This window comes from Hoplias malabaricus, chromosome 18 (assembly GCF_029633855.1).
Source record: "Hoplias malabaricus isolate fHopMal1 chromosome 18, fHopMal1.hap1, whole genome shotgun sequence".
Classification (NCBI taxonomy): Eukaryota; Metazoa; Chordata; class Actinopteri; order Characiformes; family Erythrinidae; genus Hoplias; species Hoplias malabaricus.
This window is the reverse complement of record NC_089817.1, coordinates 18,773,376-18,792,976: the sequence shown is the minus strand read 5'-3', so window position 1 is coordinate 18,792,976 and position 19,601 is coordinate 18,773,376. Positions and strand designations below refer to the sequence as shown.

The window sequence follows — 19,601 nt, the reverse complement described above, 5'->3', positions numbered from 1 at the left end:
GTTTGTCTGCTTCAGCTCCATACATCTTGAGAGTAGCACCCTTTGGTCATCAGCCCTTGGAAATAGTCCACAGCCTGAGAATGTGTCAGTCCTCCAACCTCTTCAGCGATCTCATGGAAAGCCACATGGACATCTTTGGCCATATTACGAGCTTCACTATAAGGAGCAAAGTGATATTAAGTTAATGCATTTTTTAATTGTTATGAACTATACATTAACCATTCAAAACAATGATACAAATCTAATATACTGCTTGTAGCATATGTAGTCCATTAGTCAAATTAAGCTTATGGCCTAAGTGAGATATTACTTCTTTTGTTTACCTGCATGTCACATGTATGGATGCTGATGAATAATACAAAATGTTATTACTGATAATATAAATATAGAAATTGCAGATGTAATTTAGCATCTATATACTGGCACAATGTGCATCCAGGATTTTATTCATATGTAGCTCTATCTCTAAATTAAAAAAAAATATTAGAATATCAAAAAATACCTTGGCTTATGGATTACATCTGCAGAAACTGAAAACCTCTGCATTTAAAAAAAAACCTGACCCTTTTTTTTTTATTTTATTTTTTTTATGGAATTATTTTTCTGTAAAGAAGAGCCCTAGAATTATAATTAAGTGGAAAATTTAGTATCTTACCCACAGACATAAATGTGTGCACCGTTGGAGTAGATCAGTTTCCATAAATGTTCCTTGTTCTGCTTGAGTAGATGTTGAACATAGACCTATGCCATAACACAGCAAATGCTGTTGTTACATACAATATTAATATTGTAAACATTTGGCAAATGCTCTTATCAAGAGAAACATACATTTTGCATTACAGTACAGAGCCAGGCAAGTGTAGCACAAAAACGCAGATTGGAACTAAACCTTAATTTGCTGTATGGAAGGCACCAGATGCAACTGCTGCATGATACTTTTTCATACAGAATATCCATTCTCACCACTTACTACTAGAGTAACTCCTTATTGTATGTGTACAAAAATAAAACCCAGTAAACAATTAGCCGTTGAAATAACGTAATGACTGCCGTCTAATCAACGTTCTCTTAGGGTTGAAAATGAAAGTTGAAAAGACGTCCAAACACAGACATTGAAAAGACAACTATTAGACGTATTTTGGACGTCCATTGACGTTATTAATTGGTCCCAAAATAAATTACTTGTATAAAAAGTTTTGGACGTCCACTGACGTTATCGATTGGTCACCACTTAACTAACTTATTAAGATGGATTTTGGACGTCCATTGACGTTTAAAATATGTCCTTGACGGACAGACTACTTTTAGACCTATTTTTAACGTCCAGGGAATAAATGTGATCTTACTTTGTGCTCCTGATCTCTGGAGAAAGCCACGTTTAACTGAGTCAGCACCCCAGCCTTTTCAAACGCTTCCAGTTCTTCTTGATAAATGAAGTCCTCATTCCTATGGCGACAGCCAAAGAAAAGTATGGTCTCACCAAGCTCCATGCCTGCAATGAGTGCATAAAACATAATAATATAACAACACATATAATACCAAAATATCAAAATAAGCATCTACAGGTTCCTTACATGCAATGACATATATATGTATTTAACTAGTGCCAAACCCCACAGCTTGTAACCAGGCATGTGCACTTTTGATAAAGCCAGGTCATAGCACAAAAATTTTGTAAGCCAAAATCCATTCCAAAATATAGGCGCTGTTTATTCATTAGGGCGATGGAGCGACCCATTACCCAAAGGAAAAAGGAAGAATATTTTTCCTTTTTCTCTACCCCAATATTAACCTCTCCCTCTGGATCGATCTTTTTCATGATCATTGTATCCTGTGAAACTACATGCCCTCTTCTGACTAAACGGGCACTTGCAAAACAGATTCAGGGTTTAAATACTAATCACAATCTGGTCCTGATGTGGCAGAGGATTGAGTATTTATTCCTGAAATCTGTACCATAGTATGACTTCAGCAATACACTGCATTCCTCACTTACACTATGGTTGTGTGATAATTTTCAGAATTATTCTGACATTTTATTCCGAATTCTGACTTTATTCTCGGATGTTATTTTTTTCAATGCCGTGGCCCTAATACTCCGTCGCACCTGTGAGAGTCATAGGCCAAACAACGTTAGGTTTTGTATACTCCCACCTCTGAGTATCACAGTCCAATCAGCATTAGGTTTTGTTTCGTTCCCTACAGTCCATGCTGTAATTGGGCGATTCCAAATTTGCGTAATATCACCTCTTCTCTCATACTCTGTCTCTAGAATGGCTCCCTATTCACTATTCCCTATGTTACTCACTATATAGTCCACTGTTATAATTAACTGAATTCCGAAGAGTAGTGGACAGCCTCATGTTTGCGCAGTGCATTATGGGTATTCGCTATCAGCTAATGTCCGCCGCGCCTTCTCGTGTTCACATCACTACGGTTTATACAGTTTCAGCAGAGCTCCACTCAATATCACAGTGTTTTACTGGAATCTTGAACAGAAATGTGTTGAACGTTGTTAAGATAATTTACCATAGTCTAATCTTTGTATTTGGAAAGTTTCTGTGTCACATGATACTTTCACTTTCTGCTCTATATTTTACAAATCTGATAGTCTTCTCTTTTGTACATATAAGGACATGAATACACAGACACACCTGACCGTTACTGACCTTCAACTTTCATCTGCACAATTTTTCTTTTATGATTAATTTTATAGAAAAACAGGCGAAATCCCCGGATTATTAATGCCAGATCAGGGGCGAGAATTAATTGTATAACGTACAGCAGGTTTTATCAGCCAGACCTTATAAAATATGAAATATAAGTATTCTGATCTGATCGTTTTTCAAGTCTGTTTGATAATATATGTGTGCTTTTAATAACGTTTATAAAACACAGTTAAAATTTTATCTCCATTTTCTGGTGTAAACAAGTCGCTTTATTGCAGGGCTTCAGCTTTGTAGTTTGGTATGAACATAAAACAACAGGCTTTCAATGATAATAACCTGTCAAGAAATGACAAAAAATATTAGTTTATTATTTTTGTTTAGGGTCAAATGTTGAATGGAAAGGAATTTGATCAGATTTGAGACAGAGACAGAGAAAGACTGCTGAGCTACATTAATTCAGTTGACACCAATATCAGTCTAAATAATCAAATCAAATTAAATGTATATATATAGCTCTTTTTACAACTGATGTTGTCACAAAGCAGCTTCACAGAATTCCAGCAAAGACAAACAATAAAATTAATCACAAAAAACCATCCACAAGTAGTTAACCAGTTAATAGGCAGAGAACCGAACAAAATGGATAAAAGATAAAAAATTTCTGGTGTTTAGGCTCAGTATTACCTTTTTCTTTTTGCCATGCTCTCTCTTGGATGAAACCCATGAAGGGAGCAATGCCGGTGCCAGGCCCAATCATAACAATAGGGTTACTGGCTCTGGAGGGGAGGCGGAATTGCGACTTCCTGATGTGCATTGGCACCACAGGCCTAGGGTTACTGTTGGTCACTACTTTGTTTCTGAGAAAGTTGGTGGCTACACCCTTGAAGACTCGTCCTGTCTTAGTAGTGTACTCCACTACGACAGCACAGATATGTACAGAGGTGGGGTGAACCTAAACAGAGGAACAGAAGCTGTCAGTAAACCTTATGAAGAACAACAACAAACATTACTTATGGAAATCACCTTGAATAGCCTTGACTACAAAGCCCATTTTAATTTTCAGAATCCCTCTAAGCAGTTTCAGCATTTTAGGTACAAATGTATAAGAAGCCAAAATGTTTGGGAGCATCACACTTTCAGAAAAGAAAAACTGTATGGTAAGGTGCATTTCTAAAGAATACGGTTTCAAAAATACGAACATGTTTATTTTAGAATGAATTCATGGAATAAATGCATTTTAAGTTATACAAAATGAAACAGAAATTAAATATGGAGTAGTTTCCTAACTAAAGGATTCTTAAGATAAAAGTTACATAATAACTGATCCCTCCATAGTTATATGTAGTAGAAGATGAACAGCATAAAGGGAAGGACAGTAGTAGTAGCAAAAGTTTGCTAAAGCAGCCATTGTATTTTCCCTTCTTGCACACTAATGCAGTTACCATTGGCTTAAATAAAGTGTTATCTCATTATTCTTATCTACCTGATCCATGAACAAATTTTGTTGGTTATTTGAAAGGTGACCTAACTGTAAAAATATTTCCCAATGCCTGCTATCATGCCTTTGTAAGGCTTACCTTAGCAGATGAGGCTATAGAGTAATAGCGTGCCTGCAAACGAGGTAGAAGTTCACATAGGTGATCTAAGGGAGGCTGCAAGGACGGCAGGTCATCTAACACAGCCAGGATGTTCCTCTCAGACTCCACCACCCAGCTATGATATAGAGCCTAACAATCATATGTAAATTATCAACAAAGACAGATTTTTATTGGTTTATTCAAACTGTAAAATCTCTAGCTAGCCAATGAGGCCTGAAATACATAGTCTATATCAGACCTTAAGTAACTAGAGATAGAACAGAGGTGCTCATTGGTGCTCTGAAACTTAAGCCATTTTGTGCGATGTGACATCTCTGCTACCTTGCCTTCAGAAGAAGAGGATGCCATTTTACACAGAAACTCCTTTTCCTCTGGGTCAGAGGAATATTGGGACAGTTCAAACAGCACATTTGTGTGCAGAGGACTGGTGATGTCCAAGTAGTGGATCAGTGCCGTTCGGTAAGTGGTGGGACAGGGGAACGGATGCTTCTTATTGGCCTCCTCTAAGGGACAAAAAATCTTATAAACAATGTACCTTTCAAAAAAACTGACAATGTTTTATTAGATCATGTACAAACATTTGTATCCACAAACATCTACACCACATAATTACTGAAACCTGTTTGTCAAGCTGCCATTTACCATCTAGATTTTTCAGTGTGATGATTGTGTCAAGGTCAACATCCAGTCTTTTTTCCAGTCTATTCACCAGTGATGTATCATTCATAGGATGAATAGCAACATGGTCTCCAACATCATAGCTGGGGTTTGTGGAGAGAGAAACCATTTTTAATCAGCCCATAAAAACTAACTTTCCAAAGGGTTGAAAATTGTAATAATAATAATAATACTTATAATATCTATTCAATTCAAAGTCTATTCCATTTCATTTATATTGCTGTCTTTACATCTGACCCTGTTACAAAGCCACTTTACAGACCTTCATATCCAAGCCCCTAGTGAGCATCAGCAATGTAATAACATAAAAACATCCTCAAATTATTAGAAACAAACCTTCAGATGGACTAAAACCCAAAAGGGTAACTGAGAACCACCAGAATTCACACAACCAGCAATATGATTTAAAAATAATGGATAATAATAATTGGGCAAGTGGTTACAGACAATGAATGAATGAATTTAAGGATGGTACAATGTTGAATAAAAATATAGAATGACTGAGAGGTTAATGAAAAAAAAAATATATATATATATTTATATAATGTTTGAAACCTTGTATTGCTAGAGAATCTGTAAAAGGAAAATAAACAATAAAAAATGAAAGAGTACCTAATATTTGCGCGTGAGATGTCCAGTTCTATATGCATTACATGGCGACTTTCTCCTTTGGTTAGCTTGCGGTTGATGGTTACAGGTGCCAAGAAGGGATTCTTTGCATCAAAAGGTCTGAACAGGAAAAATGGGCAAACAATAAAGCTAGCCAAGCATTTAATTACATTAAAATAGGTGCAAGCCACTGTTTAGCATCCACAAAATTATATTGTACTGTTTGTACCAATGGTAACCAATGGTAACCATAACAACAGGAAAATGTCCTGCAAAAATTAGGATTTTTCTCTGGGAAAGGAGCGGCTGAATAAGCCGCCTTCGCAGGGACAGGAGCGGCTGAATAAGCCACCTTCGCAGGGACAGGAGCGGCTGAGGAAGCCGCCTTCGCAGGGACAGGAGCGGCTGAATAAGCCACCTTCGCAGGGACAGGAGCGGCTGAGGAAGCCGCCTTCGCAGGGACAGGAGCGGCTGAGGAAGCCGCCTTCGCTTGGACAGGAGCAGCTGAGGAAGCCGCCTTCGCAGGGACAGGAGCGGCTGAATAAGCCGCTTTCGCAGGGACAGGAGCGACTGAATAAGCCGCCTTCACAGGGACATGAGCGGCTGAGGAAACCGCCTTCGCTGGGACAGGAGCGGCTGAGGAAGCCGCCTTCGCTGGGACAGGAGCGGCTGAGGAAGCCGCCTTCGCAGGGACAGGAGCGGCTGAGGAAGCCGCCTTCGCAGGGACAGGAGCGGCTGAGGAAGCCGCCTTCGCTGGGACAGGAGCGGCTGAGGAATTTTTGTAATTTAGCTTCAAACATTCTTTATAGACAGAGACAAAATAGCTGATACACATTGATCAGTAAACGGACTCGTTGTCTAAAAGTAACTCACGGTAGCTGGAGCTTAAAACTCATGAGACAGCCCACCTCGCCTGTGTACACTTGATTCATATTGCCATCATTGTGGACCACCAGTTTAAATTGCCGAACACTGCAAACATAAAAAGAAATTATGTTCCTACATTGTCTGCTTTTGAAGAATACCTATGAAGTCTAAAGTCACTCTTTTAATGCATATGTATATATGAGACACTGAAAATGCACAACTATAAAATATTACTAGTATGGTAGCAAATGAATACAAATGATGAATATTCAGGTTTTATATATCCTTTTTGTAGATTGTAGATAAAGAGAGCACAGATTAGTTGGGGAAATGCATGGTAGAAGTGCTATTGTGGTTGTGTGTGATATATGTAAAGTTCACATGGAACTTTTGGCAGTGAGCATGCATTAATGGTGCCAGTGGGGCTAGATACTGCCTTAGGCACCAGGGAGGCCAGCGAGGATTTAAAGTTCTTGATGGTAAAGGGTAAGGTAGGAATGTAAAGCTGGCTTGGAGGGGGCTGGGTCTGGGATGCCAGACTTCACTGTTGAACCTTTTGGAGGTGTTGTGGGCTTAATTCAGTGAAACACAGACGAGGGGCTGTGCCTAACTAACGACCCCTGTGAATAGCTAGTGATACAGTGGATGGTTTAGGCACTAATGGGTTGGCCTCAATGAGTAAACGTAGTTGTTAAGGGTAGCTGGCTGCTGATCGGATCATAAATGGCCACAGCAACCTGAGTGGGTAGGTTTAGGATACTATTAAATGTTGCTAGATGTATCTAGTTGCTGACTGGATCATAAACGGCCACAGCAAGGTTAGTGTTGAGGTTTCAAACAACAGAAATTTTGTGGCTGCAGGTAGGAAGAGAGTGTGGTGGGTCCTAAGTGAGACTCTAATGGCATAGGATATATTACATTGTATCCTGTGTATGATTATAATTAATATGATTAATTTTAATTAGCACTGAACCAACAAAAATACCTGCATTCCTCCTGTGTTGCTTGCAGTCCGAAAAACTCACAGACAGCCGGCCAGAGCTGGTCCTTCCATGTAATAAAATCTGCCTCCAAACTTAAAAAGAAAAAACAAATTCAAAGATAATAAAACTTCAAATATTTACATTATAGATATATAGATATATGCAGTACAACTAATTGTCACTTAGTTTTTGTTTAGTGCACTTGTCACTAGACGGGTTAAAGTGGCAGTAGAGCTCATAAAAGTAAACAGTTGACATATAAACACTGAATCAATAGGTCAAATATTGAAATGACAAATAAGGTCAAATATTCAATATATTAAGTTCTAAAATATGCTTACAATTGTTGCAGTAGAATTAAGTGTGAATCCCATTTCATCCCTTTGCCCTACCTCTCCATGTTGCCTAGGGGTAGGGTTGTCTCTATTCATGTTGGGAAAGAGAGTAGAGATGAGGGAAGGTCTAGATAACCCTTCAAACTGTGATTTTAATTGGGGCACACTTCACGAAAGAGCAATAAATGCCTTGTGAATCACTGGCAAAATGGTGGCGCAAACAACCAAATAAAGTCACAAAAATCAGTATTTTCTCCTTTAAAACTATTACAACCATTATATTACCTTAGTTTAATATAGTTTCAGTGCATTGTGTCCCATTATTTTATAACAGGCATAAATGGTTACTGATTTCTCAGAATTTCCAGTTACACCTTAAATGCTGAAGCAATTACATTCTAATGTTTGTGGCAACCGCAGCATTTTAGGTGGAACTGGAAGTTTCGAACAAAAAACACAGAATTCAGCTTCAGATCACAGAGAGTTAGAACTGGGTGATAATAGATGATGGTCAAAGGCTTTTGGAGGCTTAAAATGCCCTTAAAAGCTCTAATATTGCTGCAGAGCACTGCTGAGGGGCTACGTTTTTGTGTTTTGATGAATTATCAGGATCTTGAAGGCTTATCCCATTTCATAGATCAAGATTTTAACCACAACTTGTAACTCAGGTCCAAGGGGCAAGATGACACTCGAAAATGAGGGGTAGGGGTAGAATTAAGAAATGGGATTCACCCTAAAACTGTAGATAGGAAAATATTATAAATAGCAACAAATTTATTCAACAACATCATATACGTACTTTCCATCATCGTCTCCCAGGCCAAGTTCGAAGACTCTTGAAGCTCCGAGCTCTGCCAGACGTTTGTCTGTGTACATTCCCATTGCATTGTAATGGTCATAGGTTTTATTCCCCAAACCAAACACCTTTAAGTAACAGAAAATGTACATTTCTAAAATAATTGTTATTTAGTGAATTAAACTGAATAATTTGGTGAAACATCTATATGAACAGGGCTGAAAAGTGATGAAATGCATTATTGCTACTACCCATCTCTGGGGTCTTGGGGTTGTGGGTTAAATTACCACTTTGGGTCACTGATTCCCCATGGGTTTACCTCCGGGTGCTATGATTTTCTTCCACAATCCAAAAACATATGTTGGTAGGTGGATTGGCGGTATGAACTGTCCATAGATGTGAGTGACTGCATGAATGATGCTCTGTTATGGACCAGCACAGGGTGTGTTCCTGCCTTGTGCCCAATGATTCTGAGCTTTTTACAGAGGTTAAATGAATGGACTATGTGAAACAACATGTATTTAGTACAATTTTAAATAAACAATTTTAAATAAAATGTTAGATAAAAATTTTTACTCCTGGCTGTGAGGATTTGATGGCATATAGCCATAAGGATATTTCTTTATGTCAGGTACTCTTGTTGAATGATTAGTTTACAATAGTTACAATAGCCTCTGCAACTCCTCCTGGTATTTTGTGGAACTCCATTACTGCAGAGAACAAAGCTTTACAGCACAAAGCCCCAGAGTTTATAGCCTCGAGTCTACTGGGCATTTGGCACATAGAACTTTTCTATGGGTAGTTTATGGTATGAAAACTGGACCCTGTAATTAAACATTTTCAGAGTGAATTTGTCACCAGCCACATACTTCTCATTCTAAAGGCAATGATTTAACAAAGAAGCCCGGATTTAGGTCTGTTACAATAGAGATGGCTACTGAAGATTAAGTCTGTAGATAAGAGTTATCATGTTACCACATCTGCAGCAATCATATTTTCCAAAATGAAACACATTTTCTCATGGCTTCGTGTTGTGGAATAACCATACTCACTGCAAAATTGACTCCCTCAAGACTGGCATCTGTCATCTGCAGCCAATCATTAAAATCCTGTGTGTTATCAGTGGGCTCTCCCACTCCATATGTTGCCATACAGAACACAGCTAAAGAGCTAGGAATCTCTGCTAGACGAGGAAGCTCAGACTGAAAAAACACAGGCAAATTAGTGCTCTAAAAAGTCCTACCAATTTAAAAGAGTTTTGTTGACTGTAACTTGAACTACACACTACTTTCATGCCAAAATATTATTATTATTATTATTATTATTATTATTATTGCAGAATTTGACATATTGCAATTAACTAAACATAAAAGTATATTTTATAAATGATTTATGTTTTTTCCAATAACTCAGCAAATGACAATAGAAACTGGCAAAAAAATGTTGTTTTTCACTCAAAAATAATACCTAACCATCTCACTAGGGATGTCTAAAACTTTGCTTATATCAGTTTTCTGTTGAACTTTGTAGCTAAAAAGCATTTTAATTTACATTTTAGATCAAATGAACGTATATTTGCAGCACAGTTTCCTGAAATGACAGTGCTGTCAAAAAGTATAAGTAAAAAAGTGTGTAGACCCCCCTTGTAATTAGTGAATTAATTTGCACACTTTGTGAATGTTAACATGTGCACACAACATAAAATGAGTATTGTACACACTGGAGCAGCTGCTAATGAACTGAATGTCACCATACCCAATATCAAGCACTGGCTAGATGGGTAGTAAGCATCCCAGCATTAAGAAGTGGAGCAGCTGATCTGCGTTCTCTGGAATGATAAGTTCAGTGTAAAACCTACTCAGATATATAAAGCAGGCCACTTGGCTGTGGAACATGCATTCATGTTATCTGGTGGAGTGATGGTGCTCCATCCAATACCTTTGGCATGAGTGGGATTAGTTTTGGGATCCAGAACTTATTTTTCAGCATCAGTACCTGACTTCCCTAACACTGTCATGGCTAAATTAACACGGCGTAAGGCCTTCCCAAAAGAGTAAAAATTTTTTACTGTAGCAAAAGAGGAACAATTACTTATTAGTACTACCATCCTAAATATACTGTAGTAAAGAGCAGTCAATCATTTTACTTCACATTAAGAAACACCTTTATACTGATACCTAGTGGCATGGCTGTATCAAAGATTCTGTTATAAACTTATTTTTAAACATGGCTGTCCCATGAAGGGATCCACTCAATGAAAGAATAAACAGGTTCAATTAGGGCACATATGTAAAGCATTTTAATTGAAAATATATCATAATAACTTATCATGTTCATAAATACTGATTGCTATATTGCCAGGGTAAAGATGAAATATTGCCCCTTTAATGTCAGATATATGTATATTGTCTGAAATAAAGAAGTGTTTCTACAATAACCAAATAAGTTGAAAAGGTATAGTTTGTGTGATTTCAATCTTTAAAAAAGCTGTCTATCGTGGGTTATATTTAGTGAAACAAGTGTTCTTCACTTTGTGAAAGAAACTTGTGCATACTAGTGTAGTAGCACAATAACAATCAGATTTTTCAACAGTACTCAGTAAGCATATTTATGGCAGTTTATTCTCAAATATATAATGAGCCCAAATGTTTGTGGACATATACTCTTCCAACATTTATTCTGGATTTTAGGATATTAATAGGAAATTGTACTCTGCTGGGAAGATTATTTCTGAATCACAAACACCACTCAATCTCATTACAAAGATACCAACTTGAGCTCTATTATTAAAGAGACCACAATTACTAACCTACAGCCCAGTGCTTGGGACTTCATACTCCTCTACTCAACACTGGCATTGAGCATGTTGAACTTTAGCTGGGAAGCTGCTTTAGAGTGTGCCAATTCATATCTTTCATTGCTAAGGTAATTACACCGACTGTCTTTGTTTACAAATGTATACATTTTAAAGTAACTGGCATATAATATCATTTGTACATAAAGTTTATAGAGTACACAAGTGTGAATTAAAAATACCATGTCATATTCCTCTGGGTCAGCTACCATTCCTTTTATACCATAGCGTTGGGCATCCTTCACAAGGCGATTTGCAAACTCCTCAGCAGTGCCCGTCTGAGAGCCATAGAACACTATGACATTTCTGTTCTATAAATATAAAATAATTTTAAGGTAAGCTAAAACAAAAATATAATTCTCAAACAAAGCACTTTAACACTTTTTCATCTACTGAAACAAATGGTAAAATTCTGTCAAAAAAAAAACAAAAAACAACTATGTCAATACTTATTTGTAATATTCATTTTTATACTAATGCATACTGGATGATTCAGTAAAAGCTTAAAGTATACAACTGTCAAATATACTTTATTACATTGATTTGTCAATATAAAATGTAAATGTAATTTCTTACCCAAATGTGTAACGTATCGTACAATAGCATAATTAATCGTATATCAGTAATAGGCTATAGCAAAGCAAACAGCAATATCCCTCAACCTATAAGGAAACATTTTAAAATCATAGAATTACTTTTGTGAGGGACATTAGAATTAGTTTTATTCAAAAATGTATTTACATGGGGGACCTCAAGCATAGACTGAAGTCTATACTGAATTTATTAAAAAAAATATGTTGTTTTATTTATTCATGGAATGTATGCATTTTTTAAAGTTATGAGTTAATTAAACTCACAGATTTCTTCAATTTCTCGATGAAGCTTGTTCCTTTCATTGGTACTGCTCTGCATAAATAAGAGAGAGACACAGCGAAAATGTTAACTTTTTCAAGCAGACAAAGCAAACTGCAGACCGTGAGACACTGATTGGGATGTATTCATTTGTGAATAATGAAACATATTTGTGACTTGTGTTTAATCTGTGGATTAACATTTACGCATTTGTAAAGTATTTTGAGACTAATCTCTCTCCAAACCTATACACTCACTACGCACATTGCCTACAGTCCCACAAATTTTCGAAAGCCCCTTTGTCTCAAGTTAGAGAGAGTTTGTGTATAATCAGAAGATGAAGAGAAACTATGCTTCATGAAAACAAAACAGAAATAAAAGACTCCACGAGACAGAGCAGTGAGGTAAACCTGTGACTGTTCTTCTCGAGGTTGGATTGTTAATAGCCACTGGGATATATTTAGAAGTGGCTTGCACTGTGCAGCTGCTCTCCACGACCAAAGCCACTCAGTGCCACAGTGTCATGAACAGGGACGGAGTGGCCATCTGGCATACGAGGCGTTGACTGTGGGCCAACAGTCAAGACCCTTTTTTAATTATAATTTATATCAGGCCGGCCCATAAAACCAGTAGCTGGAAACTGGGCTTTAACACATTGTTAAACACTAACTCCTTTCACGTTGGTCCCAGGCTCTGGTGGGTCGTGCATGCGTAATGCAAGAGTTATTTTCTTTACTGACACAGCGCTGGCCAAATCATGTCATGAAACACTTCCTCCCTTCAGCTCTGTGCGCCGGTGTGCAGTGCAATGTAGAATGAACGTAACATGATCTTCTGACCGTGTCCCTGAAATGGAAAAGCAGAAAAGAAGGTGATGATGATGATGACGATGATGTTCTGAGATGGAGAGAAAACGCAAAGGAGGCATGGAGAAACTGCAAGAAAAAAAGAAACTTGCTCTTCAAGTAAAAGCTGCCAAATGTGCCAAAATTAAAGACATGCCACAGCAGGACCATCATCAGCTCCCGTGGCTGGTGACAGTGATGGCGGCAACGGCTGTTCCGGCAGTGGCAGGAACATGTAGTAGAACTTAATGATTTCTAATGTTCTAAAGGCTAATGTTCTTGGCCAGGTTAGTTTGTATTTTAAAAGCAGGTGAAATATGCTGATAACGTCCTTACCACTAGCGGCTATTTATAAGACATTACACTGACTAGATGAGAAAATAAGCCTATAGTACTTTTATGTCTTGTATCCTGAACTAAGTGTGGGTTATCAAATGTGGTGGGCCGGTCTGGACCAAAATCCCCCAGTCATGAACCAAATTTTGATGCTGAAGTGAACATATACTGATGTCTTTATCCTGTCTAGTACTCGATTAAACTTCCCCAAATACACCAGTACAGTCTAAAGTTGCTTATTATTTCCTACCACCTTAAAAAATGACTTAGTTTTTTCCAAGTGCTAAGTTGAGTTCTTTGAAATTTCAGTTCCACCTTAAATGTTTAAATGCACCTTAAACGGAGGAGAATAGAACTGGTGAGATCTCTTTATGTGAGAGTAATTTTGTGTAGAACTTCATGTACATGTTTTGTATAACCCATAGACCTACACTAACTTGTTTAAAAGAAGTATAATATGTCCCCTTTAATATACTGCAAAAATTAAATATACAGTGTAGCATGTAGCAAAGGTTTCAGCACAGAAAATTTTTTCAAGTTTGAACCGATAAGAGCTTTTACTTGTCTGTGAATTTAGATGGCATGTTAGACCATTACTGTGAGTATTTGACTGCAATCAGCCTCAAGAAAATTATTGAAATCAGGTACTGATAATGGATGAGCAGTTCACTCATCCACTCCAATACATCCCACTGGCTTTAGATGTTGCCTCATTATTCAAGAGAACAAAGCTCCACTGTTCCTAAGCCCAATCCTGGGGGCTTCATAATTCTTCTATCTGATGCTTGGCATTGGACATGGTGAGCTTAGGTTCATGTGCAGTTAATCCAGAGTGGCCCATTTCATTTTTTATAGATTTCCTATGCAGATTGTGCAATCTATGTTTGCTTAAGTGAATGCTTCTTTCAACAAAGGGTGCAGCTTAAAGTAGTACCATTAATTGATTATAAGGAGTGCCCACAAATGTTTGGACATACAGTGCCAGTCAAATGTTTGGATACGCCCACTCAAGGAGGGTTTCCTTTGTTTTGGGCCATTTTCCACATATTGTGAATGTACAGTACCAGTCAAAAGTTTTTATCATTTTCTACATTTTAAATTAATATAGAAGACATTAAAACTATGAAGGAACACATATAGAATTATATAATACACAAAAAAGTATTAAACAATCTAGAATATGTTTTATACTTTAGATTCTTCAAAGTAGCCACCTTTTGCTTTGATGAAAGCTTTGCACACTCTTGGCGTTCTCTCAGCTTCATGAGGTCGTCACTTGGAATGGCCTTCAGTGAACAGCTGTGGCCTTGTCAAGAGTTAATTTGTAGAACCGCTCGCATTCTTAATGTGTTTGAGACCATAACTTGGGTTGTGCCGAGGTAGGGATGGTATACAGTTCTATACAGTGAACAGCCCTATTCCATCAATGACTAATGAAAAGATGTGTCCAAACTTTTGACTTGTACATTACAATGTACCTTTATACTGATATGGTGCATCAAGCCAGCATGGCGTAGTTTAAGGCACTCCCATGCTTTGCTTTGGAACACAAAACTTTTACTTGAAGACATGGGAGCCAAAAAAAGCCCATTCACATTCCTCGGACTAGTTTAGATTGTCTGGACTCTGACGTGGCAGCAGCAGGACGTTACTCAACATTATTAGATTTAAAACCGTCTCTGAATGACGCATGACTTTAAGTACACGCCCGCTTTTCTGTGTTCAGCATTTTGCAACACATCTAATACACAATGGCATTCATCTCCAGGCTTCATTAGTCATTTTAAAACAGTTAACAGACAAACAGACAAGCAAAACAAAATAATCACACTGTGAATAAAATAGTTTGAATCACTGTTTGTATAGTATAGTGTGAGGGAAGACAAAAGAGATAGAGGACAAAGAGGATAAATGTTGACAGAAATGTGGAAAGATGGAAGAGAAAAGAGAGCTTGTGAATTAGTTTGAAGTCCAAACATCTATATAAAATAACTGCTGCCCTTTGACCCTGTGTGAAGAAACTTAACTAAACTCTCAGCCTGTCCTGAGGCAAAGAGAACAAGCAAACCATGGCTAGAGAACAAAAAACACCTCCTCCCACATTTACAACAAGATCTACCTCCAGATCCTCAGAGCTACCTTAAAACCTCAAAAAAAAAACAGACCTGAACTGAGGCATGCATGTCTTCATTCTCCCTATATCGCCCTCCCCACCACTTTCCATTCTCTGTCTTCCTCTTCCCATCCTCCTCTCCCTCTCTTTATCCCCATTAACTATCTATGTCCTCGTCCCATTCATCTCTCCCCCTATGCTCTGTCGCTTGCCCCCTCTCCCCCATTTTCCTTGCTTTATTTAATTTCCCAAACTTCTTTCAATCTTGTCTTTCCCACTATCTATCTCTATCACTATCATATATATATCACATATATATATATATATGTGTGTGTGTGTGTGTGTGTGTGTGTGTGTGTGTACAGAGAGAGAGAGAGAGAGAGATGTTGGCTTTGCACTGTTGGCTTTTTATCACTTATAAAAGTCTTTTGTCTTTAGCATGGGACAAATTAAGGTCAATTTTCAAGAAAATAATATGAACCCTTGATTCCTCTGATCACATCACATATTTCTGTTGTCTTTCAGACCATCTGAGATGAGCTTGTACCCAAAGAACTCATTAGAATTTCTTTATAGAATTAATATATAGCATTATAGCTATATATAGCAGAAGTATAGCATTCTCCTTACGTAAAATAGCTTCAGGTCATGCTCATTGATGCCCAGCCTTACATGGACTATATTTCTCCAGATATTCTAAAACATTTCCCAATATTAAGTGTGCTATTAACGACCTAAATTATTTGCGATCTTGCATTGAAAAAGATTCTGTTTGCACTTGTTGACAGTTCTCTCATGAAGTTTGGCATAAACAAGGAGCAATTTACTATTTTTTTAAGCCTTTGTAAATACTCCTACATTTCTCATTCTTGTTTTGCCCCTTTCCCAATTATTTTATTTATTTTATTATTTATTTATTTATTTATTTTTTGAGTGAGTTTAAGTCATGAAATTATTATTTTTTTAATATTTACAAAACACAATCCGTGGTTCAGTGAAAACATTTGAAATTATTTTTGCATGTGGCAGTTAAACAATGCTTCAAAAGAATGTAAAAAAAAAAAAAGTCTGAGATTCTTGATTTTATTGCATTTTACTAAATATCCCAACTTTCTGGAAATAGGGTTTGTAAATAAATGCATTAAAATACCATGAGAGGCCATTAAAAACAGACATTAAAAACATGAAATAATTAACAAAACAATTTAGTGTTGAAAAAATGCTGTGGTATAAATATATATATATATATATGGGTCTGTCCATCATCATACACTCCATTGCATACTAGTAATTGAAAAAACAACAGATGACCAGTCATTTCCCAGGACATTTGGACATTTGTAGCTGCAACCTGGGGGCAAATGGCAGGCAAAAAGGAAACTACAGCAGGAATATATTTTGAATAATGCTCTTCCTGAAACATTCAATTCTTACAACGCAATTAGTTATAGGCCACTTCCTTCTATAATTCTTTTTCTCACAGTAACTCCTCCAAAGGTCATACTGGAAAATGACAAAAAACAATTAGCTACTACAGGCATATGGAGAAACAAGCTCTGATTTCAGAGGAAACAGTTTTGTTAAATGCCAGCTCCGTTAATTATTAATGAAAATTTTTAAAAGTACTTGAATGAAAATAGGACTTTGTAGAGAACCATACCAGTTCAAAAAATGGGGGCGATAGGAAATAGCGTTTGTGATGAATACATGCAAATTTAGCCATTTTGTTTGTTTCTAATATAATCAGTGAAATAGCATATGTTTTCTGAAATCCAGTGCTTGTGAGGTTAAATAATTTGTTGTTAAATTAATTAATTAATTAATTAATCAATTAATAGTTTTTATAAAGGGATATACTAATCTTCTGTAGAAGCTTTATTTGATGTATATTTGAAGTATAACTTTAGGCGGCGCCTTTACTGGGAATTCCCCACGTTTCTCATGAATGACTCATGCAAAATCATTTTGAAATTCTTTTTTTTCAGTTTTAAGCAAATGAATTCCATTTTAACAACTGAACGCTATATATTTCTCATGAATAGTCTGTCTGACAGCAGACTGTGATTAGGGAAAAGTTGTAATTAACAGCAAGGTTAAAAAAAAACACTGATCTGAAAAGCAGTCTAATTTGTGACCGTTTCCCAAACCTTTCTGTCACTAAAATTAATTGCAGTCTTTTCAGTAACTTGCCCACACCCATAGGTGAGGTTAATTATTAAACACCGTTTTAACAAGGACCATGACTAATCCTATGCACTTGCAGTGCACACAAACACATTTTTTAGCCGTTTTGCTGTTGCACAATTGATAAAATGCTAATGAAACTAGAAAACAGTTATATGTAAATCCATGTTGACATGTATTTAAAAGTGAAGCAGTATCAAATATATTTATTTTTTTACTCACATGTTCAACACCCTGCTTTTTATGGTTATAAAACGGAAACTGAACTAATCCTGAAACTGAAGTTGGGATAGAGGCAATAGAATCCATCCTGAAACATTTAAAAAATGTCTTAGATGTATCCATGCTTGTATATAAAAGCTGCATCCATAATAGGTGCAAACCTTTATGAGAAAGGAAGGGTCAAAGCTCACAAATTTGCCAAAAACACACAAGCAACCAACTCCACAGCACATAATATCAATAAAAGATTGAGGGAGTCTGTAGAAATGTTTGTATATAAAGATCAAAGAGAAAATTGAGGGATGTATGCCCAGTACAGGCACATAGCTGAAAATGTGTATAATGGAAAGAAGGCCAAGAATTTGGTTTTCAGAACTGGATTAACTGGTGTCTTCTGTCTCCAAAGAAAGAGTGTTGATGAAAATAAATGTCATGGAGCACATAGGTAAACTATCTTTAATAATACTTCGGGACGTGCTACAGGCCTCATAGAATGTGTTTATGTTTTATTATTCATGTTTATAAGGAAATATATGAAACTTTGTGTTATTTAAATTAAGCACTGTTGTTTTTTCACATATAGTTACAATGTTTAATGTAAACTTTCATTCAATCTTGGTAAAACTGGGACTCTGAGACAGCATAAACATTAATTCTGTTATTTCCATGACTCTGACTTAATGACAACCAACTCAACTGCAAGGTTTTTCTTAAAACAGGCCATGACAATAAAAAGGTTGCTTTGTTTAAACTGGGTTAAAAGTCTGCCTAGACCAGACCTAAACATCTGCAGCTTCTTCTTGAATGTTGTTATTGTTATTTGCAGTGTCACAGGCCAAAAACTCTAGCTATACAATGTAGGATTTTTTAATCAACTAATAAACTCCTGAATATCTGTCATTCATACACATTCAAGTCTTCAGACAATTTCAGGTGGTGTTATTTTGTACTAAAGTTGCAAACTGTAACTTTTCTAGCTAAAGCTGATACAAAAAATATTCCTGGCCTCATTATTGCCTTGTACTCTTACATGTGGATGCTGCTTTCTTTTAAAGAGTCTTGTGTTTTGTACCAACACCTATATTAAGGTTATATTAAGGACAAAATAGAACATACAGGCCTTACCCTGTTGTGGGGGTGTCCTTATCTCTGGGAATGGCACTGGCCTCCTGCAAGAGCAGCCAGTAGATAAGCAGACCAGCAATGACAGAGAAGAACAAGATGTCCAGAGAACTGAGAAGTGACCCAGACTCCTCCTTCTTATCTGAGGGGTCACCCCAAGTCTCTGGTTCCACCATTTTTCAACACCTTTGAAGACAAGTGAATGGAAATGTGTACCACTGAATTTCATTTGTGTATTCCAGGCCACAGATACGGAGAGCCACAGGCTGTTCCAAATCTCACACCATAGGCATAAGTAACATAACATAACATAACATAACATAACAAGTTTGATATGACGCATTTTCTAGCTTTCACCCTCTCAGCTTGTTATCATGGCATGAGGCAGAGTAGGGGGAGGACTACTGCTAATTTATGGGGGCTAATTTGGGGGGCATTGATAAAAATCCAAAACAAAACTGTACGTGTAATAGTCACAACGGCAGTCTGATCACAGAGAAAAAGAAGTACAACTTCAGAGAAACGGTTAATGTTTTAA

The 19,601-nt window shown here is 37.0% G+C and overlaps 1 protein-coding gene across 1 annotated transcript; it reads right to left on the bottom strand.

Moving 5' to 3' along the window:
• pora (P450 (cytochrome) oxidoreductase a) lies at positions 1-19,239 on the bottom strand. The gene is given in 16 exon segments (XM_066651345.1): positions 1-156; positions 656-741; positions 1,347-1,492; positions 3,354-3,621; positions 4,247-4,396; positions 4,589-4,770; positions 4,910-5,028; positions 5,558-5,674; positions 6,428-6,526; positions 7,407-7,496; positions 8,539-8,663; positions 9,588-9,737; positions 11,572-11,700; positions 12,247-12,295; positions 19,054-19,113; positions 19,115-19,239. Coding segments are annotated over 16 exon segments (2,040 nt in total). The 3' UTR covers positions 1-11.
• Positions 19,240-19,601: the final 362 nt, after the last annotated feature.